At 62.8% G+C, this 23,685-nt stretch overlaps 1 protein-coding gene across 10 annotated transcripts in view; it reads right to left on the bottom strand.

Annotated features, from left to right (window-relative positions):
• ANK1 (ankyrin 1) overlaps positions 1 to 23,685 on the bottom strand; it is a 115,877-nt gene that overhangs the window by 17,368 nt on the left and 74,824 nt on the right. For 8 of the 10 annotated variants that reach the window (XM_073325379.1, XM_073325377.1, XM_073325378.1 and 5 more), the window contains exons 5-32: positions 22,456 to 22,554; positions 22,153 to 22,338; positions 21,745 to 21,843; positions 21,201 to 21,299; positions 20,747 to 20,845; positions 19,926 to 20,123; positions 19,742 to 19,840; positions 16,505 to 16,603; positions 16,168 to 16,266; positions 15,344 to 15,541; positions 15,020 to 15,118; positions 14,845 to 14,943; positions 13,493 to 13,690; positions 12,724 to 12,822; positions 12,186 to 12,284; positions 11,347 to 11,445; positions 11,005 to 11,097; positions 10,555 to 10,627; positions 9,727 to 9,750; positions 8,615 to 8,708; positions 7,872 to 7,950; positions 6,849 to 6,946; positions 5,773 to 5,997; positions 3,912 to 4,066; positions 3,343 to 3,554; positions 2,471 to 2,675; positions 1,252 to 1,348; positions 197 to 425 (exon numbers count right to left, since the gene is read on the bottom strand). In XM_073325379.1, the coding sequence (XP_073181480.1) occupies positions 197 to 425; positions 1,252 to 1,348; positions 2,471 to 2,675; positions 3,343 to 3,554; positions 3,912 to 4,066; positions 5,773 to 5,997; positions 6,849 to 6,946; positions 7,872 to 7,950; positions 8,615 to 8,708; positions 9,727 to 9,750; positions 10,555 to 10,627; positions 11,005 to 11,097; positions 11,347 to 11,445; positions 12,186 to 12,284; positions 12,724 to 12,822; positions 13,493 to 13,690; positions 14,845 to 14,943; positions 15,020 to 15,118; positions 15,344 to 15,541; positions 16,168 to 16,266; positions 16,505 to 16,603; positions 19,742 to 19,840; positions 19,926 to 20,123; positions 20,747 to 20,845; positions 21,201 to 21,299; positions 21,745 to 21,843; positions 22,153 to 22,338; positions 22,456 to 22,554 (3,552 nt within the window). The remainder of the gene's footprint in view (positions 1 to 196; positions 426 to 1,251; positions 1,349 to 2,470; positions 2,676 to 3,342; positions 3,555 to 3,911; positions 4,067 to 5,772; positions 5,998 to 6,848; positions 6,947 to 7,871; positions 7,951 to 8,614; positions 8,709 to 9,726; positions 9,751 to 10,554; positions 10,628 to 11,004; positions 11,098 to 11,346; positions 11,446 to 12,185; positions 12,285 to 12,723; positions 12,823 to 13,492; positions 13,691 to 14,844; positions 14,944 to 15,019; positions 15,119 to 15,343; positions 15,542 to 16,167; positions 16,267 to 16,504; positions 16,604 to 19,741; positions 19,841 to 19,925; positions 20,124 to 20,746; positions 20,846 to 21,200; positions 21,300 to 21,744; positions 21,844 to 22,152; positions 22,339 to 22,455; positions 22,555 to 23,685) is intronic. The other 2 variants (XM_073325371.1, XM_073325375.1) reach the window with 2 other exon arrangements.

The following is a 23,685-nucleotide window of genomic DNA, read 5'->3' as shown; positions in this document are numbered from 1 at the left end:
TCGCTGTGATTCTATGACTCCTCCCCGACATTCCTTAGCCAGGGAGCAGGCAGGACCCAGCCCCCCCAAACCCCCAGCACTGAAGCTGGGTAAGTGGGCGGGGGCCGCACAAACCAGGCCTTATTGTGCAGTGAGCAGGGGAGGGCTGGGACTCCCCGAGGGCCATCCGCGCACCAGGCGGAGGGAGGGGCGCTACCTCGATGTCCCTGCTGCGGGCCACTTCGCGGAAGTTCTCGTGGTGCTCCAGTGTCTTGTCCACCTTGTCGTCGGTCATGCAGTAGCAGCGCAGTCGCCCCTCCCGTCCATTGTTCATCTTGGCAAACACCACAAACTTGGCCATGTAGGGCACGGCCGTCAGCTCCTTGTACAGCATGGTGGCAAAATGGACGGCCTCGGCCGTGCGTGGGCAATCAGCCAGCCAGAACCTGCAGGGCATGAGCCCCAAGCTGGTCATTACGGCACAGCCGGGGGCCCCTCGAGCCTGACGCACCCAGGCCAGGCCTCCCCCAGCGCTGAGCACCAGCGGCTCTTGCTGGCTTCCCATAAACCACATCCAAAGAACAAAGATTTCAGCTATTTCGTGCCGTTCCGGGGCACCAGGCCGGCATCGCAGTGCACGGCACAGCGGGCACACCGGGCACTGGTCGGTCACAAGAGAGCGACAAAGGAAGAGAACAGAAAAATGGGGGAAACCCCATAAAATAAAATGAACTCCAACACAACCCTCCAGCATGACTGCAGGCTCTCCGCTCGCGAGCAGCCCAGAGCAGACTCGCCCTGGGGGACTGCTTGGCCCCTGCTTTTGCCCAGGGCACCCCCTGCTGGACATTGCTGTGTTCACAGAAGACAGGGCAGGCCTGCGTTTGCACGTATGTGACAGTACAAGCGTGTGAGGCTTGCAGTGGCCTAGGCACATGGGAATCTTTGTTCAGATGCCACCGGGGCTTGGTGGCCCAGGGGCTTGAGGTGCCAGAGGGGAACCCTGGGGAACACTGGCACGTTTCCCTTCAGGCAGCAAGAGCTGGCCTTGTGATCCAGGCTCTGGGCTGGGACTCAGGGGTGCTGGGTTCAGGTCCCAGCCCTGCCACAGCCTCCTCTGGGACTGCAGCTGAGTCACTGAATCACCTGCGCCTCAGCCCTGCTCTGTGACCTGGCACCTAGATGGGCTCTGGCCAAGCTCCATATGCCCCACAGCACCAGCCGGGTCATCAGCCCCCAGGCCAGACAAGGCGCCGTGCACCCGTCGCTCACCTGGCGGATACATTAGTGGTGAAGTTGGCACACTCGTTGGCATAGACCAGCTTCGTGGTTCCTGTGATATCCTCCCACTGCGCTTGGGCTGTGCCTCCTATAAGGACACAACAGGACCTGATGCACTGCCCCAGCCCGCAGAATCTGCCCCTGGCCCCTCTGCAGCTTGGGATCTGCCCCTGGCCCCACCGAGGTCCACCACCTGGCCCCCTTGCTGCTTGGAATCTGCCCCTGGCTGCTTCATCCCCTGGGATCTGCCCCGCGCTCCATCACCACCCAGGATTCACCCCCTTGTCCCCCAGGATCCTCCCCAGGCCCCTTTGCTGCCTGTGATCTACCTTGGCCCCTTCCGTCCCCTAGGCTCTGCCCCCTGGCTCCCTCATCAACTGGAATATGACCTCCCAGTGCCCCGTGATCTGCCCCCTACTCTACTGTGATCTGCCCCTCAGCACCCTTACTGCCCAGGATGCACCCTGTTTGCCTGCCCCCAGCTTCTTTAGCTCCATCCCAGCCCCTCAGCACCTTCCCCTCACCACCCCCACCAAGCGACTCCCAGAGCCGCCTGTCTGCACAGAGACCCCACTGCCCTGGAGACACCAGTTTCCATCCCCCAGCCCCCACCTAGCTGCGGAAGAGTGAACCTCATTTGCAGCAAAGCAGGGGAGCGCACAGGGAGAGGGAAGGACCCTGCGGAGCAGGGAGCAGTGCAGGATGGAAGGGGGAAGGACCCCAGGGAGCAGCGCAGAGGGGAAGGACCCCAGGGAACAGGGAGCAGCACAGGGTGGAAGGGGGAAGGACCCCAGGGAGCAGCGCAGAGGGGAAGGACCCCAGGGAACAGGGAGCAGCACAGGGTGGAAGGGGGAAGGACCCCAGGGAGCAGCGCAGAGGGGAAGGACCCCAGGGAACAGGGAGCAGCACAGGGTGGAAGGGGGAAGGACCCCAGGGAGCAGCGCAGAGGGGAAGGACCCCAGGGAACAGGGAGCAGCACAGGGTGGAAGGGGGAAGGACCCCAGGGAGCAGCGCAGAGGGGAAGGACCCCAGGGAACAGGGAGCAGCACAGGGTGGAAGGGGGAAGGACCCCAGGGAGCAATGCAGAGGGGAAGGGGAGGAGAAGGAGCCCTGGGGCAGGTGGGGGAGCAGTGCCAGGGGAAAGAGCCCCAGCATGGCCACCCGGCGCTGCCCTAAGGCAGTTGCAGCAGGGTGGGGCAGGTGCTCTCACCGACAACGCTGCAGAGCAGGCGCAGGCTGGTGGTGTCGCCCTCCCCGCTGTCCCGGGGATTGTCCTTCCAGGAGGGCGGGAATGGGATGCGGAGCCCTATGGGCCGGTGGAACTTCCTGCGGCGCGGCTCCACGGTGACGATGGGACTGAAGGTCGCCTGGTTCCCCAGCAGCTTTGTCACCAGCTCATCCGGCACGGGCTGCGCCTGCGGGACAGAACAGGCAGGGCCATGAGGGCCAGCCCCCCCCCCCCCAGGTCGGGAGCAGTCACCCTCTGGCACCCCTTGCCCTGGGAGATGATGGAGTACTGCTGCCCAGCACGGCTGGTCTGGAACCAGCACGCTGCCTGGGAAGAGCCCACCTCATCTTCGTCTGCCCATTCACTCCAGGGGCAGGGACACCCGGTACCTGCCCTGCTGGCCCAGGCCCGTCCCTCTGTCCGTCCCCAGGGGCAGGGATATCTGGTACCTGCACAGCCTGCCCAGGCCCCATCCCTCTGTCTGTCTGTCTGTCCCCAGGGGCAGGGACACCCGGTACCTGCACTGCTGGCATAGACCCCGTCCCTCTGTCCGTCTGTCTGTCCCCAGGGGCAGGGACACCCGGTACCTGCACAGCCTGCCCAGGCCCCGTCCCTCTGTCCGTCTGTCCGTCCCCAGGGGCAGGGATATCTGGTACCTGCACAGCCTGCCCAGGCCAAGTCCCTCTGTCCATCTGTCTGTCCCCAGGGGCAGGGACACCCGGTACCTACCCTGCTGGCCCAGGCCCCATCCCTCTGTCCGTCTGTCTGTCCCCAGGGGCAGGGACACCCGGTACCTGCACTGCTGGCCCAGGCCCCGTCCCTCTGTCTGTCCCCAGGGCCATGGAGATGGCTACCTGCAGAGCCAGTTTGACTCTCTTGGTCACAGCTGTCTCCGGGAAGGTGGCCTGCACCATGGGAACCAGCGTACTCTTCAGACACCCCCCTTCGGGGCCAATCAGGTCGCAGTCTTGGCAGACACGGGACATAACCACGAAGTAGAGGGGGAAATCGGTGCTGATGATACGGCAAATCCTCTTCTTCTCCAGCTCCTCCAGGCTCTCCAGCTCTGTAACAGCAGCCCCACTTTGAGAAAGCAGGGCCCAGCCATGCACTGGCCCCGCCTCCACTTCACCCATGCCCATGTCACCCAGCCCCATGCCAGCCTGGCCAACACTCTGCACCAGCCCCACCACTAACCCACCCCATTTGGCCACCAGCCCCACCCCTACCGGCCATGCCCCATCCCTGCCCCCACTCTGCCCGACCAAACCTCAGCCCTGCCTGCATGTGCCAGCCCTGCCCAGGCACACTCTGCCGACCACCCTGCCTGTCAGCTGCAGCCAGGCACGGCCGCCCTGCCCCACAGGGAGCTGCTCTGCCGTGGCAGAGCCCCTCCAGCCTGCCCCTGGCCTAGCGCACTCACCTTCGTCCATGCCGTTGAGCACCTGGTCCAGGCAGCTCTCGCTGCAGCGGTTGTGGTGTTCCTTCCAGATGGAGCCGTTCTCACTGCGCAGCACCGCCAGCTCCCGATCCCGCCGCCCGTATGACCCAAAGTGGGGGATCTCCACAATCACAGGGCTGCGGGAGAGCACGGCGCTGAGAGGGGCCCGGGGCTGAGCTGTGCTGCTGACACAGCACGGAGCACCTCTCAGCAGGGCCTTGCCGGGAGGGAATCAAGCTGCCCAGACGGGGGAGGGCAGGGGAGCCCAGTGGGTAAAGCCCAGGAGAGGGAACCAGGACATCTGTGGTCTGAGACTCACTCTGTGGCCTTGGGCTAGTCTCTTCGCACTGATCCTCGGCCTCTCCCCGCCCCAATCCTCCCTAGGGGTCATGGGACTGGCTGCTTGCAAAGGACTCCACAGGTCCCACTAGCCCATTATAATGGGGCCTGCTTGTTTGCGGCACTTGGTATCAGTGTGCTGGGCTCCAAGGACCAAGCCCCTGCCTATGGGGTGTGACGCTGGCAGGCCAGGTGCCAGCTCATGCCAAGGGCCCATGTCTCTGCTGCACTCTGACAAATACATGGCTGGAACCCGTCCGACTCACCTGGGTGTTAGTATTGTTAAAATGGGCATTAGGATTCTTAGCATGTGTTTAGACTTTAAGAACACTGGTGAGCAGCTGCCTGCATAGGTCTCATAGCCTCTGGATCACATATTGTACGGTAATATTTGAGCATTTGTTTTGTAAGTGTCTCTGCCACTGCAAAGCACTAGACAGGAGAGAGACATTAACTAGTGTAAAGTGCTGCTCTCCAACAAGAGCTGTTATGACCTGGCCAACAAGGAAGCCTCATCGACACCAGACAGACTAAAGAGGGACATTAAAGAGGACAAAAGTGTTTGTAGCTCTGTTCTTCCCCCCATGAAGATGAGTCACACAAGTGGATTTCTCCCAGCAGCTGAGTTCTCAGCTCAGAGCACTGGGGGAAGGGAATAAAAACCTCTGACAAGAAGGAACTGGATCTCTATGCTGCTTGAACTCTGGAGGCAAGGTTTCTAGGGCTCCCCAGCTGCTCAGCCTGGGTTAGCCCTAAAGGACGTACTTTCTTGCTTATTATAGAAGCTTCTAATACTTTTTGAAACTTCAGACTGGAACTCTGTATGTGTATATCTATGTGTATCTGCTTTAACTTTGTAAATAACTCTCGTTTCCTTTCCCTGGTAACAAATCTATACATCATTTATTACAGGACTGGCTACAAGCACTGGCTTTGGTGAGAGCTCCAGGTGCAACTGATCTGGGGTAAGAGACTGGCCTTTGGGACTGGGAGTGACCTGCATTGCTGTGATTGGTGCTGTAAGGGACCATCAGCCACAAAGGCAGGCCCCCTTGGGTGACAAGAGACCAGTCTGTGACTCATGGTAAGGCTGTTACAGTGCCCGAGGAGTTAACCTTGATAACTGGCTGATTCTAAGGGCAGAACTCACCACCAATGGGGGCTTGCACCCAGGTGCCCTGAGATCAGAACTCACGCTCCCATGTCACTGAAGGGCAGCTCGACACGGGGTACAGACCAGAAGGTGTAAAATCCCTGGGCCTGACCGTCAGCTGGTGTAAACTGCCACAGTGCCACTGGCCACAGGGTGGTATGGCACCATTGGCCTGAGCAATGCCTGTGGCTACAGTGGGGCTGTGCCAGTCGACCCCAACGGAGGGCCAGGCCCCTCTCTCTGCCAGTGCTAGCAGCAAAGGGAAGCAGAGGCCTGGTTACCTCCCCTGCTCCCTCCAGGGGGGTAGAGATCGGGGCTCTGACTGGGAACTGACACCTCCCCACTGCTCACCTCAGGAACTGTGCCCCAGCGGGTCCCAGTGCAATGATCCTACTGGCCAGACCCTCCTCCTCAGCCAGGGGCGGTGGTGTTGTCAGTTTCTGCGGCTTTACCAGGCGGCAGGTGATGCGGGTGGGTGCAGCGCAGGTCCGGGGGGGAATGATCACTCGCAGCCCGTTGTGACGGCTGCCCCTCATGGAGCCGCCGCGGGCGTCCACCATGAAGCTCACCAGGAACCTGCAAGGACAGACAAACCCGGGTGTCCCACCGAGACTCACCAACTGCCTGGTGTGACGAAGTGGGACTGTTCTTAATGTTTCCTCTGAATAGTGTGGGGGTGCCTCAGTTTCCCCTAGGCAGTTCTTAAGTATCTAGGGGGTGGAGTAAGGGTGTATGATCATTGCAGAGCCCTAGAGGGCATGTGTGTGCAGGAGTCTGGACACAGAGAATGGCCAACACCATGTTTCCTGGCCACTGATGGCCTGGGCCCTTCCCCCCTGCAAGGTGAGAGCTGAAGGGTTGGAGAACAAAGGAATCAGGTGACCACCTGGCGGGGGGGGGGGGGGGGGGGGGGGGGGGGGGGGAGGGAAAGGAACAAAGCCCAGAGGAGGAGGGGCTGGAGGGGGTTTTCAGTTTGGGGCTGGCTGGGACATGGAGTGAAGTGCAGACGTGGTTGTCTGGCTCACTGACCCCCAAAAGGGACCCAGCTGAGGGGTCCCGTTCTCTGCACCTACAAGCTCTGTTTTAGACCATGTTCCTGTCATCTAATAAACCTTCTGTTTTACTGGCTGGCTGAGAGTCACGTCTGACTGCGAAGTTGGGGTGCAGGACCCCCTGGCTTCCCCAGGAGCCCCGCCTGAGCGGACTCGCTGGGGGGAAGCGCACGGAGGGGCAGAGGATGCTGAATGCTCCGAGGTCAGACCCAGGAAGGTGGAAGCTGTGTGAGCTGTGTGTCCTGCAGACAGGCTGCTCACAGAAAGGCGACTGCCCCAGAGTCCTGACTGGCTTCATGGGGAGCAGTTCCAGAGCATCGCCCAGGGACTCCGTGACACCTGGCATGAGGGTGCGCATGGGAGCTGGGCACTCACCCTGTGTGCACGGGGCTGGCCACAGGGCTGATGTTGTCCGAGGTCTCTGTCGCGGGGCTGCTGGGGATTAAGGAGTCTTCGTCGAACTCCTTGGACGGCTGAGCGAATAGGAAACAGCTCATTAGACACAGCTTGCTTGCCCATCCCATCTTGCTATGCTGGGGCTCCTGGCAAAATCCTGGCTCCCGTACGGTGGGCTATCACCACTCCCATGCCAGTTGAGACCTTGCTGGGGAAAGGGCCAGGCCCACTGAAGTTCAAGGGGAGAAAATGTCCCTTCTCATTACAGCCCATTACAAAACCTCAGCCAGGGGCTGGTACTGGGACCTGGTGAGGCTCAGAGCCAGCTTGGGAAGGCCTCGAATATTGGAAACCTGAGGAATCAAGAAGCAGTGGCCTTGGACTCCTGCAGGCCCTGTGGCCTGGAACCTCAGCACCCTTATCGCCTCTGCCAGCAGCTCTGCCTCTTGCCACCAGCCAGAGAGGGCCCGGCCTCAGCTCCAGCCTCCTTTAAGGCCCCTGGAACTCAGCATGCACCCAGAGATACAGCTGCAGCACCCCTGTCTGCCAGAGGCCCCTCAAAGCTGCTCCAGCTGACCTCCCAGCCTGGGCCAGCCCTGCCCACAGGCATTGCCAGGGGTGCAGCTCAGGACGGCACCCATTCTGCATGGGTGGGAATAGGGACACAAGAGAGAGGGGGTCTGCCAAGCCCAGGCTGGCTGCGGAAAGCCCCTGCCCAGAGGACAGCTCTGAGCCAAACCCCACAAGAGCTGGATGGCCAGCACAGCATGAGGGCGGAGGTGAGGTGGCTGCAAGCCCCCTTTCCCCAGGGCAGGTGAAGGAGGAGGCTTCTCTGCAGCTCCTGCTCCTCACGTCTCCAGCTGGCTTCTGATTGCCCTCCCCAGCCGTTCTCTCGCTCTACAAGGCGTTTGGAATGGACCGGGCCAGGCCTCGGTTGTGCCAGGCATTACCCTGCAGTGCAGCCAGCCAGGACTCCCTGGCCCTGGGTGGGGCAGAACCCACCTGCTCAGGCTCCTCCGGTTTGATCACCACAGTCTCAGGTGTGACGCAGGGGATCCGCGGGATGGCTGGAGACTCCACCCTGGGCAGGTGACAAGGGATACGGTCACAAGCAGCCTCTGACAGCAACGCTCATGTGCTACGATTCCCCTGTGGGCCCCAGGCCCTGGAGCACCCGCCGAGCGTGAGGTGTCCCTGAGAGAGGGCTCTGCACAGACCACAGGCCCACGAGCACCGACTCTCGCAAAGGACCACACCATGAGTGACCTGCACTCCCTGGCGCTGGCCTGACCCCACCGCGTCTCTGTGGAGTGGGCTCCATGCTCCCAGCACCCCTGGTGTGAGCCACTGGCTTGGGGGGAAGGGGGACAGCATTACCCTGGGGACAGCAGCAGGGATGTAAAGCTCAGGCTGGAAAGGGCCTTGTAGACTGAGCTAGGCTGAACCCCCTCACCAGCCCCCCCACGCCATGTCTGCCCCACAGCCCCACCATGCCACCTCTGCCCCACAGCCCCATGCCTGTCCCACAGCACCCACCCTACAGCCCCATGCCTGCCCCACCATGCCACCTCTGCCCCACAGCACCACACCTGCCCCACCATGTCATGGCCACCCCACAGCACCCACCTGCCCTGTCATGCCAGCTCTGCCCTAGAGCACCCCCGCAGCACCACGCCACCTCTGCCTCACAGCATCTGCCCCACTATGCCATGACTGCCACCACAGCACCGTGCAGTGCTTCTTACACTTGATCCAGCTTGGGGACAAACTCCATCTCCTTCTCCTCATCCTGCTCCCTGGAATCCTGCTTCTCAGGCCTGGTGTCAGCCAGCTCCTCCCCTGGAACCAAGACATGGCTCAGCCCACCGGGGCAGAATGGCAGAGGGCCAGACGTCAGGTCCTCTCCCTGCCCCGGCCTGGGCTGGCACAGAGCTAAGCTGGTTGTGCCCAGCTCTCCATGGGCTGGCATCTCCACCCCCAAGCCAGGGCTTGTTTCTTGGCTCCTGGTGTCAGCCAGCAACACTGCCCCACCCGTCACTGCGCCACTTTTGGCCAGCCTGTCTCCAGGGCACGCTGTCTGCCAGCTGGGTTGCCTTGTCTCTGGGTGCGAGGCCCATGCCACGGGTTAGCATGACATGAGCTGTGGTTGATGTTACAGCTGCCCAGGCAGCACGCCGGCCCCTCTCCCAGAAGATCCTTACCCTTCCTGCTGACGGGTGCTCTCCTGCCCGGCCTGCTCCCTGAGCGCCCTGCCGAGGGCATGGTGCAACGGGATGAAGAGTTGGTGCATGGGACGGGAGAGACCCGTGCTTCCCGATCACCAGCCCAATTTACACTTGGGGCAGGGGGCTCAGTCCACTCTGACGGGATTCCCCCGGGAACAAAACCCGGCATTCTGGTGTCGGAGAGGCCAGAACCCCTGGGGCAGGAGGGGCCCGGACACAGCAGCCCAGGAACATCTCAGCACCCAGGCACCCAGATGAAATCAGGAGCGCTGCAGTGGGCAGTCCCTGCTGGGCAAACCTGGGTGCCCATCTCCCACAAAACACAGGCTCAGGCTCCCTTCCTCCAGCGAGCACCCCTTGCCCGGGCGCTTTGCCTGTCCCTGGTTGGCCTGGGAGCCCCTGGGAGTGAGGGGGTGGTCAGGAGGAGACAATGCCCATTCATGCAATCAGCACAAGGACGGCAGCATGGGCACAGACAGATGGGCAGGGCGCAATGGTGTTAGGGCCCAGGCTGGCCAGCCCAGCAGCAACCAGGGCTGATGGGAAGCCCCGCGGAGTGGGATGGGTCAGTGAGCACGTGTGGGTGAAATGGGGCGGTGAAGCGGGGCCACAGTGACACACACAGTCCATACCCATGACAGTGACCTGAGTGGAGCCTGCAAAGCAAGAAGAGTCAGAGTTGAGGAGCGGGCGGGAGAGGCATGTGAGCCACATGTGACGCTCACTGCCCTGTGGATACCAGGCACGGCCCCTGCCACGCTCGTGGGGGCAGCTCACCAGGGCTCGCCACAGCGGGGAACTGGGAACTGCTACAGCTGGGACCCCGACGGTGTGGCCTGACGGGGGCAGTGGTGTGTGCTGCCAGAGCCCACCCTCCTTGGGCTGCCTCAGCCACGGGCAGCTCTGCACCCATGGCGAGAGCCCCTGGGCCTGGGCAGGGGCTACAGGGGTCTGGGTGTCTCTCCTTGGTGGCCTTGGGGAAGTGTGCAAATCTCTGATGTCACAGACCCCCAAGAGCCCGCCCAGCACAGCTCCCCCCTTGATCCCAGGGAGACCAAGCCTGGCAGAGCTCCCCCCTTCACCCTCAGGGAGACGCCGCCCGGCAGAGCTCCCCCCTTCACCCTCAGGGAAACCCTGCCCATCAGAGCTCCCCCCTTCACCCCCCCAGGTAGATCCTGCCCAGCAGAGTTCCCCCCTTCACCTCCAGGGAGACCCTGCCTGGCACAGCTCCCCCCTTCACCCCCCAGGGAGACCCACCCCAGCACAGCTCCCCCCTTGATCCCAGGGAGACCCCGCCTGGCAGAGCTCCCCCCTTCACCTCCAGGGAGATCCCTCCTGTCAGAGCTCCCCCTATTTCCATTGGCACATCTCCTCTCTGCCCTCCAGAGACACTGTGCCTGGCAGAGCCCCCAGCCCAGGGGGCTCCCTGGCCTGCAGGAGCTCTGCTGTCCTGCCCTCACCTTCATCCTCGGACACATCCAGGATCTCATCCACCGTCTCAGGGAAGCTCATGCGGTGCTTGTCACTGACCAACTGTGAGAGGGAGAGAGAGTCAGAGCTGGGCTGGCCCCAGAGCCTCAGCCGGGCACACCCAGCCCACCCAGTGCGGCTTGCTGGGCCAGCCTGGAGCTAATGGAGCTGGGCCTTCAGCTCACCCCAGGGACTCAGACCCAGAAGCCTGGGTTCAAACCTCTCCACCGACGACCCACCCAGGGCAGAAGCTGACACCACAGCCGGGCAGCAGGAGCCTCGCCAGCCTGGGCCGCTGTGGGCAGCACCAGGTGGCACCAGAGCTCCCCGTGGCTGAGCAAACCCCCCATGGGATCCTCTCCCCAAGGCCAGGCCCCAGGGATCATCCCAGAGTGTGTGCAGGGAGCGCCCCGCGCTGCGAGGGAGGGGCAGGGACTCACCGGGGTGCTGGTTTCTTCTGTAACTAATTTTAGCACATCCGTGACAGAGATGTAGCCGAGGCGCTTAGCGATGGCCAGGGGCGTGGTGCCATTCTGCACAGGGAGAGAGGGGGCAGGGTTAGCCGCTGGGGCGGGACTGCACTGGTGTGGGTGGCAGGATCCCAGAGAGTGGGAGTGTGAGGGGTGGCGGAGGGGGCAAGCGAGAGGACGCTTGTAGGAGAGAGCGCGTGTGAGCGAGGGGCGGCAGGGCATGAGCTGCAGGGCAGGGCAAGTGTGCAGGGTGAGTGTGAGTGGCACATCTCAGAGAGCAGCCTCGGGGCTAGCATCACCCGCGGTACTCACCGTGCTGACCTCATTGGGGGAGGCGCCGTGCTTCAGCAGCAGCGTGACGATATCCGTGTGACCCTGCTGAGCGGCCTGGTGCAGAGGGGTGTACCCTAGCTGCAAAGGGAGGCAGAGGGCTGTGACAAAGCGACAGGTTGCAATGTTTTTATGATCCCTGAGTGTGCCTCAGATTCCCTTATAAGCTGCACTGTTACCTTGCGGGCGATGGGATGGGGCAATGAGGGACTGTGCTCTCAGGGCAGGACAAGAGACACAGGCAGGAATGTCACCTCCTGGCCTGAAGCCTGAATGGGTCATTCGAAAGGACTGGCTGAGGCTAACCCCAGGTCAATGGAGCATCTATCCGAGAAGACAATGACAAATGCAACCCCCAGGACACTGACACCCAGCAGCCAGTGACCCAGAGGGAGAGGGATTTGTCCACCTCTCCGGGTGCCCGGGGTCAGAGAGGCACAGGGGGCTGGGCCCATTCTCCGGGACATGCTGGATGGTCCCCAGGCTGCTCTGCCCTCTCCCACGCTGCCCCTCCCAGTCAGAAACACATGGGCTGCTCAAAGCAGCTGGGCTGTGGGGAGGTGCCCAGCAGAGCCGGCTGCTGGCTCTGGGCTCCCAGGAAGGCTCAGTCAGCCATAGTCTGTGCTGGGCCCAGCCACCACCTGACCCCTGCAAGCAGCAGCCACCCAGCCACGGCATGAGATGGAGCAGAACCCAGGTGCTCTGCCCCCTCCCGCAGCCTGTGGAGGCACTCCACAGAGCAGAGAGGTGGCGGGCATGGCTGCCCACTGCAGGCAGGTGTGGCATGTGGGCGCAGAGAAGGGTTAGAGGGCTCTCTGTACCTTCGTCTTTGCATTGACGTCTGCCTGGTGCTGCAACAAAAATTTCACCACCTTGATGTTCCCATAATGGCTGGCCACGTGCAGCGGTGTGTAGCCCATCTGAAAGGCAGACCAGGGACCCGGGCTCACACAGCCATCGCACGCCAACCCGCTCCCTCGCCCTGACTCAGGGTGCACCATCCACATGGGGCTGGGGGGCCCACAGTGCGGCAGGTACATCAGATTGGAGCCACTCCTGGCACCAACCTTGTGCCCTGGCAGTGCCATGCCAAGAGCTCAGAGCCATTGCAGACTGCCCCAAGCACCCCGCCCCCGACTGTGCCAGGAGCCCCCTCCTATCAGCGTGCTTTGGGGCAGGAGGGGAACAGTGGGGCAGGAGCCCTGAGAGGTAAGCCGAGGAGACTGTCAGAAGGAGAAATGCCTTCTGCTGTTGGCTTTCAGGAACTGGGAGCTAGAGAGCAGGTCTGGGCGGGCCGGGGGGTGCGGGGGGGGCTAAGCCCCGCACGTCTGCAGTGAGAGCCTGTGCCTCCCTCTTTACCCGGGTCACTGCATCCATTGTGACGCCATGTCTGATCAGAACATCAGCGACTGGCACGTGCCCCTCTTGGGCTACCAGGTGCAGAGGAGTCAGGCCACTCTGAAAAGAAAGCCAGGTCACATACTATGGTCGGGCCACCCACCTCCATGGGGGTCAGGGCCGTGGCACCCTGCCTCTGTGGAGGGCAGGGCTGTGACGCCCCCCTGTCTCCATTGGGGTCAGGGCTGCGCCACTCCTCCCGCCTCCATGGGGGTCAGGGTGACGCGACGCAGAGTCGGTTATCAACATGTCAGACATACATGACCGTGGGCACTGCCGTCCAGCGCAGCACAACAACGGAGGCAGGCAGCAGGCGAGTCCAGCCCCAGTGTAACCCAGAGAAGCTGATGGAGCGGCTCTGGGGAACATCAGTTTGAATTTGGCATCCAAATACGTGGTTCAAACACAGCACACCCAAAGACACCTTTAAAGCTCCCCTGGGGCAGGAGCAAGACAGGTCCCCCTGGACACAACCACTGCCCCTGCCCCAGGGGAGGGCGACGGGGGAAGTGGGCTCCCCAACGTAGCCAGGTGCCAGGACTTGCCCAGAGCCAGCAGGGCAGTGCAGGGGTCAGGACTTGGGGGCCCTGCTCTCCAGCCACTGGCTCTTGCTGCCTCCTTGGCTCCTTCCCACCCTGGAGGGCTCCCCGTGTGCAAGGAAAGCCTGGCGAAGTGAGCTGTTCCCAGCCTTCCAGGCGAGAGCCCATGTCCCTAGCTCTGCTCTGCTCACCTTGTTGCCCAGGTTGCCATTGGCCTGTTTGGAGATGAGCAGTGCTGCCATGTCCGCGTACCCCTCCTGGGCAGCAAGGTGCAGAGGCATCACACCCTGCATGGACTCAGCATTAGCAGAAGCCCCGTACTGCAGCAGGCTGCTGGCCACCTCCAGCTGGTTCTGCTTGGCCGCAATGTGCAGGGGGGTGTAACCGTTCTGCAGGGAGAGAGGAGTCACTCACCTGGCAGACGCTGGGCAGCCCTGCTAGGCCCCAACTAGTCCACCCACGGGCCAGGCTCCAGGCGGGACTGCTCCCCCCAGCACATGTCCAGAGCCCCGAGGCTTATCTCTCTCTGCCAGAGCCAACATCTCCCTGCCGGTCAGCCGAAGTTCAAAGCAGGGCAGGGATCTGAGAGACCACCTGTCCCAACACTGACTGGGGCCAGCCAGGGACTCCCCAGGACCTGGCAGTTATTGCTCCTGCTTGCTTCTGGCTCAGCCTTTGGCCAGTGTCCTAGGGATGGGGTGCAGACCGGGCCTCCCCGCTCGCTGTCCTGTGCTCTGCCATGTGTGAGCGTGGAGCGGGAGCCCATCCAGTGCAGCACCCCTCTCGCCGGGGTGTCAGCAGGGCTGTCAGGCCAGAAGGGTACTGGCGTGCAGGCTAGGCGGTGGGAGAGTCAGGCATAGGAGGCTGCGTGCACACTCAGAGAATACTGCTTCTGAAATGACCCTGTCTCTGAAGTGGCTGGACAGGTGTATGGGGCCCCTTCCAGGTCTGGCCAGTGGCTCAGAGCAGGGGCGAGCCTGGCCCAGTGGCTGCCAGCATGGAGGTTTCTAACATTGGTGGTTCCCCAATGCACAGGCCACATGCGATTCCCAAACTGCCAGACAGCAGTATGTCTAACAGTGGTCACCATGGAGACCACATCCCTCGCTGATGGCCTGCATGGGGCTCTCGTCTGTGGGTGATCCTCCCATGTGGCAGCCAGCTCCCACCCCCCAGCCCGGGAGCCCAGAGCCAGCGAAGGGCTCTGGCCACTGGGGGGAGTGGCAAAGCAGGGAGCCCGGCAGGCTGCAGGGGAAGGAGGGGCAGAGAGCTGGGCAGGCTGTGGATGAAAGGGGAAGGGGGAGGGTGCCACGGGGCTGGCAGAGGGACAGGGCATGTTCAGGGTTAATTGGCTCAGCACCCTTTGCTCCCAAGTGGGCCTGCTGGTCCCTGCTGTGGCTCTGTGCCCAGTCACAGTGGAAGGGCCGTGGGCAGCCGGAGGAGGCCGGTCCTGCACACAACAGGGCTGGACCATGTGGGTTCTCCCAACCACATACAGCCCAAGGCCCCAAGGCCGCCAGCCCCAGCCCCGCCGGTGCCTTACCCAGGCTGAGCTGTGCGGGGAGCTCCCCTTGGGCAGCAGCAGTCTCACGATTTCCAGGTTATTGTGGTGGACAGCCACGTGCAGCGGTGTCAGGCCGTTCTGGGGGGAAGCACAGACAGGTCAGTTGCAGCCCAGCCCCCCGGCTCCCTGGCTCCCATGGCCAGGCGGTACTCACCTTCCCTGCCGCATTGGGGTGGGCATCATGCTCCAGCAGCACCCTGGCCACATCCACCTTCCCGTATTTGGCTGCAACGTGGAGAGGGGTAAATCCTTTCTGAGGAGAAACACAGAGCGTCAGGGCCATGCACAGCTGGGGAGGGACCCGAGACGCAGCGTGGAGACTAGCTGGGGTACGAGGGAGCCCTCCTCTCTCCCCTCTCAGGAAGGCACTGAGGAGATACATGGCCCAGGCTTCCCCAGCAGCGGCCTGACCCAGCCCCGCCTCAGCCCCGCCCAGGGACCCCTGCCTGGACTGTGGGCACAGGCCGCACCAGCCTACCTTGGTCATACAGGCCTGCGAGGCCTCCTTGTCCAGCAGCACCAGGGCGGTGTCCACATGCCCCTCCCGGGCAGTGATGTGCAGGGGTGTGTGCCCAGCTGTGGTGGCCAGGTTGGGGTTGGCATTGTTCTCCAGCAGAAGCTCCACCATGCTTGTGTGGCCAATACGTGCAGCACAGTGCAACGGGGTCTGGTCATCCTGGGAGAGGAGCAGAGAGAGGTTGGGGGGGACCCACTGCTCTCTCCCAGCCCAGCCAGGGGCATGGAGGGGAGCCCACCCTCCCCGGCTCGGCAGGAGCTGGCCCAACTCAGACCGGACGGGCCACAGGTCTGATCTCCTTCTCAACTGAGCTCTGTGCCTCAGCAGCAGGCAGGGTGATCCTCGGGGCAGCTCTTGCTCACCTGGCAGGCGTCTCCATCAGGCCAGGAACAGCTGCCTCGGGGACAGATGTGCCCTGTCAGAGTCTGGAGCCCTCCCACTGAGTGACAGCCCTCAGGGCTCAGACCTGCCACTGGGGCATTGCACGGCACTCTGGAGAGAGACCAGCACCCGTTGCCCCCAACACCCAGCCTGGCCTCAGAGAAAAGGGGAGACCCATAGAGCTGGGGACACCAACCTGCCCAGGGAGGTTGGCCTCAGTGCGCCCTGCCCCACAGGCACCTACTACGTTTGCAGCTCCCCATGGCAAGTGGCAGCTCCAACCACAAGAGGAACCCACAGACCGTTTCCTGCCATTGCACAACCCTCTGGCCCAGCTCAGCCCCAGGCAGGTGGAAGGAGAGAGGGGACCCAGCTGGCCGGAGCCCCCTCCCTGCCAGACATACCTTGGCTTTTGCATTTACTTTGGCTTTGTTCTGCAGCAGGTACTTGGCCACTTCTGTGTGCCCAGCTCTGGCCGCCATGTGCAGGGGTGTCTCCACCTTCTGCATCCAGGGACAAGGGAGAGGAGAGTGAATCAGGGGTTCCGTGCTCCCCGGGGAGCTGCCCCAGTGCAGCCTGTCAGTCACTGCATGCAGGCTTCACCCCGCGGAGAGCAGCCTCAGGCCGGACTCATGCGAGGGAGGGTCCAGGGAGACACCTCGGGAGCCTCTGCAGCTTGGAAGCCCAAATGGGGATGGCAGGACCCCACACGACATGCCCTCTTGCCCTGATGGGACTCACCACATTAGAGACGTTGGGGGACGCGCCGCGCTGGAGCAAGATCTTGACGATGGACAGGTGCCCCATGAAGGCGGCCACGTGCAGAGGGGTCAGGCCAGACTGCAAGAAAGACAGGCAGGGAGTCAGTACAGCCGGCGCAGTGCCTACACACGGGGGATAAGAGAGACAGGCAGAGTCAGTACAGCCGGCGCGGTTCCCGCACATGGGGGATAAGAGAGACAGGCAGAGTCAGTACAGCCGGCGCGGTTCCCGCACACGGGGGATAAGAGAGACAGGCAGAGTCAGTACAGCCGGCGCGGTTCCCGCACACGGGGGATAAGAGAGACAGGCAGGAAGTCAGTACAGCCGGTGCGGTGCCCACACACAGGGGATAAGAGAGACAGGCAGAGTCAGTACAGCCGGCACGGTTCCCGCACACAGGGGACAAGAGAGACAGGCAGGGAGTCAGTACAGCCGGCGCGGTTCCCGCACACGGGGGATAAGAGAGACAGGCAGAGTCAGTACAGCCGGCGCGGTTCCCGCACACAGGGGACAAGAGAGACAGGCAGGGAGTCAGTAGAGCCGGCGCGGTTCCCGCACACGGGGGATAAGAGAGACAGGCAGGAAGTCAGTACAGCCGGTGCGGTGCCCACACACAGGGGATAAGAGAGACAGGCAGAGTCAGTACAGCCGGCACGGTTCCCGCACACGGGGGATAAGAGAGACAGGCAGGAAGTCAGTACAGCCGGTGCGGTGCCCACACACAGGGGATAAGAGAGACAGGCAGAGTCAGTACAGCCGGCGCGGTTCCCGCACACAGGGGACAAGAGAGACAGGCAGGGAGTCAGTAGAGCCGGCGCGGTTCCCGCACACCGGGGATAAGAGAGACAGGCAGAGTCAGTACAGCCGGCGCGGTTCCCGCACACAGGGGACAAGAGAGACAGGCAGGGAGTCAGTACAGCCGGCGCGGTTCCCGCACACGGGGGATAAGAGAGACAGGCAGAGTCAGTACAGCCGGCGCGGTTCCCGCACACGGGGGATAAGAGAGACAGGCAGGAAGTCAGTACAGCCGGTGCGGTGCCCACACACAGGGGATAAGAGAGACAGGCAGAGTCAGTACAGCCGGCGCGGTTCCCGCACACAGGGGACAAGAGAGACAGGCAGGGAGTCAGTAGAGCCAGCGCGGTTCCCGCACACGGGGGATAAGAGAGACAGGCAGAGTCAGTACAGCCGGCGCGGTTCCCGCACACAGGGGACAAGAGAGACAGGCAGAGTCAGTACAGCCGGCGCGGTTCCCGCACACGGGGGATAAGAGAGACAGGCAGGAAGTCAGTACAGCCGGTGCGGTGCCCACACACAGGGGATAAGAGAGACAGGCAGAGTCAGTACAGCCGGCACGGTTCCCGCACACAGGGGACAAGAGAGACAGGCAGGGAGTCAGTACAGCCGGCGCGGTTCCCGCACACGGGGGATAAGAGAGACAGGCAGAGTCAGTACAGCCGGCGCGGTTCCCGCACACAGGGGACAAGAGAGACAGGCAGGGAGTCAGTAGAGCCGGCGCGGTTCCCGCACACGGGGGATAAGAGAGACAGGCAGGAAGTCAGTACAGCCGGTGCGGTGCCCACACACAGGGGATAAGAGAGACAGGCAGAGTCAGTACAGCCGGCACGGTTCCCGCACACGGGGGATAAGAGAGACAGGCAGGAAGTCAGTACAGCCGGTGCGGTGCCCACACACAGGGGATAAGAGAGACAGGCAGAGTCAGTACAGCCGGCGCGGTTCCCGCACACAGGGGACAAGAGAGACAGGCAGGGAGTCAGTAGAGCCGGCGCGGTTCCCGCACACCGGGGATAAGAGAGACAGGCAGAGTCAGTACAGCCGGCGCGGTTCCCGCACACAGGGGACAAGAGAGACAGGCAGGGAGTCAGTACAGCCGGCGCGGTTCCCGCACACGGGGGATAAGAGAGACAGGCAGAGTCAGTACAGCCGGCGCGGTTCCCGCACACGGGGGATAAGAGAGACAGGCAGGAAGTCAGTACAGCCGGTGCGGTGCCCACACACAGGGGATAAGAGAGACAGGCAGAGTCAGTACAGCCGGCGCGGTTCCCGCACACAGGGGACAAGAGAGACAGGCAGGGAGTCAGTAGAGCCAGCGCGGTTCCCGCACACGGGGGATAAGAGAGACAGGCAGAGTCAGTACAGCCGGCGCGGTTCCCGCACACAGGGGACAAGAGAGACAGGCAGGGAGTCAGTACAGCCGGCGTGGTTCCCGCACACGGGGGATAAGAGAGACAGGCAGAGTCAGTACAGCCGGCGCGGTTCCCGCACACCGGGGATAAGAGAGACAGGCAGAGTCAGTACAGCCGGCGTGGTTCCCGCACACGGGGGATAAGAGAGACAGGCAGGAAGTCAGCACAGCTGGCATGGTGCCCGCGTATGGGGGACGAGAGTCCACCTCCACCCCGCATTTCCAGGAGCTGACACCATCACCGACAGACTAGGCTCCTGCTGCCAGATGAGACAGGCTAGCCCCAGGGAAGGGCTGGGGGGAGGAGTACCTGCCCTCTTCCTCTCCCCCCCGGTGGACTTATCCCCCGTGTGTATCTGATGGCCCTGGGAGGGGATCAGGGGGCTGGGAAGAGCCTGGGCAGAGTGTCTGAGCTCCTGCAAGCAGCTCTGCTCCAGGCCACCAGCAGCCCCTCCTGTGGCATGGGGGAGCCCTTCCCAGCTCTGCAGGGAGCATGGGGAAGCCCCCCACTGACACAAGCAGCAACGATGGCCTTGCCCGTTCCAGGGTTGTCACCTTGGCTCAGTGACGGGGAGTTTCCCACATACCCCAAGATCAGGCCCAGAAGCCCTGGGGTGTCTCATGCTGGTGCCCAAACTCACAGGCCACGGGTGAGGGAGAACGGTTTCCTGGTTCCCAGGTCCGGGAGGTGCCGCAGCCCAGCACACCCAGCCCGGCTACCCGGGCCCTCTGGCCAGGCTGGCAGAGAAGAGCTCCCTGCTCCCTCCCACCATGGGCAGTGAACCTGTGCCGCTGCTCCAAGGTGCTGCTAGGCCATGGCCTTTCTGCTCACTGCATCAGAGATGGCAGCACCACCAGAGCAAGGCACCTGGCAGGGCTGGGGCCACCACCACATGGAGCACAGCCTCCCCCGGGCTGGCCCCTCCTGCTGCATGCCGGCAGCAACACCCTGAACACAGGAAGGGCAGCCAAGGCAAGTGCGTCTCCACAGCCGGGGCAGGGCCGCGTACCTCCGTGACAGCATCGATGGAGGCGCCAGTCTTCAGCAGCAGCTCCATCACCCGGATGTGGTTCTTCTTGCAGGCGATGTGCAGCGGCGTAAAGCCATTCTGTGAACAGACAGGGAGGCGTCCGGTCAGACCCTCGGCGCACAGCCCTCCCACCAGGCCCCCCTGCCCAGCCCACGCTACTCACCAGTGCTCGGGCATTGGGCTTGGCCCCCTTGTCCAGCAGTATCTTGGCCACGCGGTGGTGCCCGCAGTGTGCGGCCACATGCAGCGGTGTGAGGTGGTCCAGGGTGATGTCGTCGATCTCAGCCTTGTATTGCAGCAGCAGCCGCACGCAGTCCAGGTGGTCTCCCTGAGCCGCCATGTGAATGGGCGACAGGCCGTTCTGAGGGCAGGGAACAGCCTGGGCATTAGGGCAGAGCCAGGCAGGACACAGGGGTTTCCTCTGGGCCAATGGGGCACAAATCTGGCCCCTGCCGGAGACCCAGGGCAGGGAGAGGGCCTGGGGGCCCTGCACAGGCGTTGAGATCCCTGCAAAGGGGCAGAGGATGCATGGTGCTGGGCTGAGGCTGGGGGACAAGCTGCAGCACTGCTGCCTGGCCGGCTGCGGTATGGGGACTGCACCTTTCTCAGAAGCCTTGTTCCCACTGCAGGGGATGTTCGTGGCCTGGCCCCGGGAGGCAGCAGGCGGGTGTGAGTGAGGGGCACTGCTCGGTGTGGGCTGGGGAAGCCCACACTGCCTTGTGCGTCAAATCAGAGCTGCTCTTCCCCACCCGCAGAGCGCCAGGAGCCCACTCCAAGCTGCTGGGGCAGGCCCAAGCATGCATTACAGCTCAGGGAGCCTCTGTAGTGTGGGGCATTCCCAGGTCTCTGCCCACTGGCAATGCCCAGCTAGCATGGGACTCTCAGAGCCCTAGCTTCCCCAGCGCCCAGGAAGCAGGCCCAGGCTCCAAGGCAGAGCCAACTGGCAAGGCAACTCTCAGAGCCCCACAGGCCAGGGCCAGGCACCTTGGTTTTTGCTTGGATGGGAGCCCCGTGGTCCAGCAGGATCTCCATGATTCGCATGTGTCCATTCCTGGCTGCACAGTGCAGGGGAGTCAGCTCGTCCTAGAGAACAGAGAGGGAGGTCAGGGTCTCGGGGCGGGCGGGTGTGGCTAGAGACTCTGGGGAACTCAGGGATGTGAAATCAAGCGCACAGGGTGCAGGAGGCTTGTCCCAGCCTCACACTCCCTGCACGCTCCAGGAGCCAGCCACACCTCTCCATCACGCTGCCCCCTTCCCAGGGACCGGCAACACACCCGCTCACCAGACCGTCTGCACAGTGCCCGCACATGGCCAGTGGCTCCCGCTGCACAAGGGCTCTGGTCTGCGGGGGCTCTGCACAGCTCCACCCCCGGGGGGGGGTCTCTGGCCCATGCACGCAAGGTGGGGGGACACAAGCTGGGGACACGGTGAGTCTCACCTTGGTCCTTGTCTCTATCTGGGCCCCTCGGTCCAGCAGCAGCCGCACCATGATGATATTGCCCCGGCGGGAAGCCACATGCAGTGGAGTAATCCCGTTCTAGGGGCAGAGAAATAGCATCAGAGAGCGTCGAGCTGGGAACCCCATGGGCTGTCAGAGCCCACTGCCCCACGGAGCAGTCAGAGCTGGGAGACCCCAGGCCAACGCTTGTCGTGAGGAGACGGGTCGTTTGTGCGCTGCATGAAGACGGGGCTGTGAGGGGCCAGTTCCCAGCAGAGCCGAGAGAGGCCGGAGGTCCCCAGTGGGGTGAAGGCGGCTGGGACAGGTGGGAGGGGTTGGGGTAGTAATTGCTGACTGCAATTTGGAGCCCCTGGCGAGGCGGCCGTCTGCCCAGCCCATGGGATCTCTGCCCTCCAGTCCGCACGCCCCAGAGCAGCCAGGCAGACTCCAGGCGGATCATGCCATCCCGGCAGCACAGTGAGACACCCCCGAGCCCCTGCCCCTTGCCCCCGAGCGTGTGGGTGCTGGGCTGCCTGGGACCTACCTGTGGGGTGAAGTTGACATTAGCACCGCGGTTCAGCAGGAGCTGGGCCACGCTGAGGTTCTCATAGTGAGCCGCGATGTGCAGGGGGGTAAATCCGGTCTGGGAAGAGAAAGGGCGGGTCAGTGCAGCCCCCCAGACAGACCAACCGACTGCAGACAGGCTCTGACCCTGACTGCAGCCCCCTGTCCCAGAGACCTGGGCCAGCTGCCGATCCCCTGCCCCAGCATGCTCTACGGTGCAGTCTGAGCCAGCCCAGGTCTGCAGGGCCTGGAAGGAAATGGGACTTTCAAACCCTTCAGCACAGAGAGGGGAGCAAGGCGGGAGTGCTGGGCTCTGGGCAGCCTCTGCAGCATGGCTTCCGATGGGAGTGCCAGCTGGCACCAGCCCTTGCAGGGGAGCCCATGGTACCTTGGAGAGGACGTCAGCGTTGGGGTCATTCTGCAGGAGCACCGCGGCTGTCCTGGTGTCATCATTGCGGGCAGCAATGTGCAGGGCGGGCAGACGGACCTTCCCCTTTGTCCCATAGTTGATGAGGTGGGCGACCACATTCTCATGCCCCTGCTGCAGAGCAACGGCCAGCGGCGTGAAGCCGTCCTGCCAGAGACAGAGGGGGAGGTAAGATGCAGAGCAAGGGGAAGCCTGTGCACAACATGATAGCCCGACAGCAGCACTGGCCACGGGCTCTGGGCACCACCCCCTGCAGGGTCTCACCTCTGTGGCTACATTTTGGTTGGCGCCGCTCTCCAGCAGGAATTTGACGACTTCCAGGTGATTTTCCTGTGCTGCCATGTAGAGGGGCGTGAAGCCTTTCTGCAAACACAGAGCCATGCATGACCATCTGTGATGAAGCAGGACTGTTCTTAATGTTTCCTCTGAATATTGTGGGGGTGCCTCAGTTTCCCCTATGCAGTTCTTAAGTATCTAGGTGGTGGGGTAAGGGTGTATGATCGTTGCAGAGCCCTAGAGGGCAGGTGTGTGCAGGGGTCTGGACACAGAGATTGGCCAACACCCTGTTTCCTGGCAACTGATGGCCTGGCCCTTCCCCCCTGCAAGGTGAGAGCTAAAGGGTTGGAGAATAAAGGAATCCGGCGACCTCCTGGCCCGGGGAAAGGGACAAAGCCCAGAGGAGGAGGGGCTGGAGAGAGTTTCAGTTTGGGGCTGGCTGGGGACGAGGAGTGAAGTGCAGACAGGGTTGTCTGGCTCACTGACCCCCAAAAGGGACCCAGCTGAGGGGTCCTGTTCTCTGCACCTACAAGTTCTGTGTTAGACCATGTTCCTGTCGTCTAATAAACCTTCTGTTTTCCTGGCTGGCTAAGAGTCCCCTCTGACTGTGGAGTTGGGGGGCAGGACCCTCTGGCTGCCCCAGGACCCTGCCTGGGTGGACTTGCTGCGGGACGCGAACAGAGGGGCAGAGGAGGCTGAATGCTCCAAGGTCAGACCCAGGAAGGTGGAAGCCAGGTGAGCTGTGTGTCCTGCAGACAGGCTGCTCCCCGAGAGGAGACTTCCCCAGAGTCCTGCCTGGCTGCGTAGGGAGCAGTTCCAGAGCATCGCCCGGGGACTCCGTGACACCATCACGGACTGCTCCTCACCCTGTAGGACCCAGAGCTCCCTGCACACCTGCAGCAACCCCCACCCCACATGGCGAAACACAGCAGGGGTGGGAGGAGGAGTGAAACCCCAGTGGCATTTGGGGGGCAGAATGGATGCTGGGACTGTCCCAGGAAACCTGGCAGGGGTAACACCCCTGCTCTTCAGAAAGTGCCATAGGATCTCTGAGGAGAACAAAGGGTCAAGAGCTTGGTCGGTACAAGACGGGAAAGCGTCTCTATTCGCTAGTGCTAGTAAATATCCACACCCCAGTAACACCCAGCAGCTCCAGATGGGGCCCTGTTGTGCTGGGCACTGTGCAGACACAGCCAAGTTATACTATTGCCCTGCAGG

The sequence above is a fragment of the Lepidochelys kempii genome, chromosome 26, assembly GCF_965140265.1.
Source record: "Lepidochelys kempii isolate rLepKem1 chromosome 26, rLepKem1.hap2, whole genome shotgun sequence".
Taxonomy (NCBI): domain Eukaryota; kingdom Metazoa; phylum Chordata; order Testudines; family Cheloniidae; genus Lepidochelys; species Lepidochelys kempii.
Note: the sequence above shows the minus strand (reverse complement) of the source record. Positions and strands in the feature narration are given on the sequence as shown.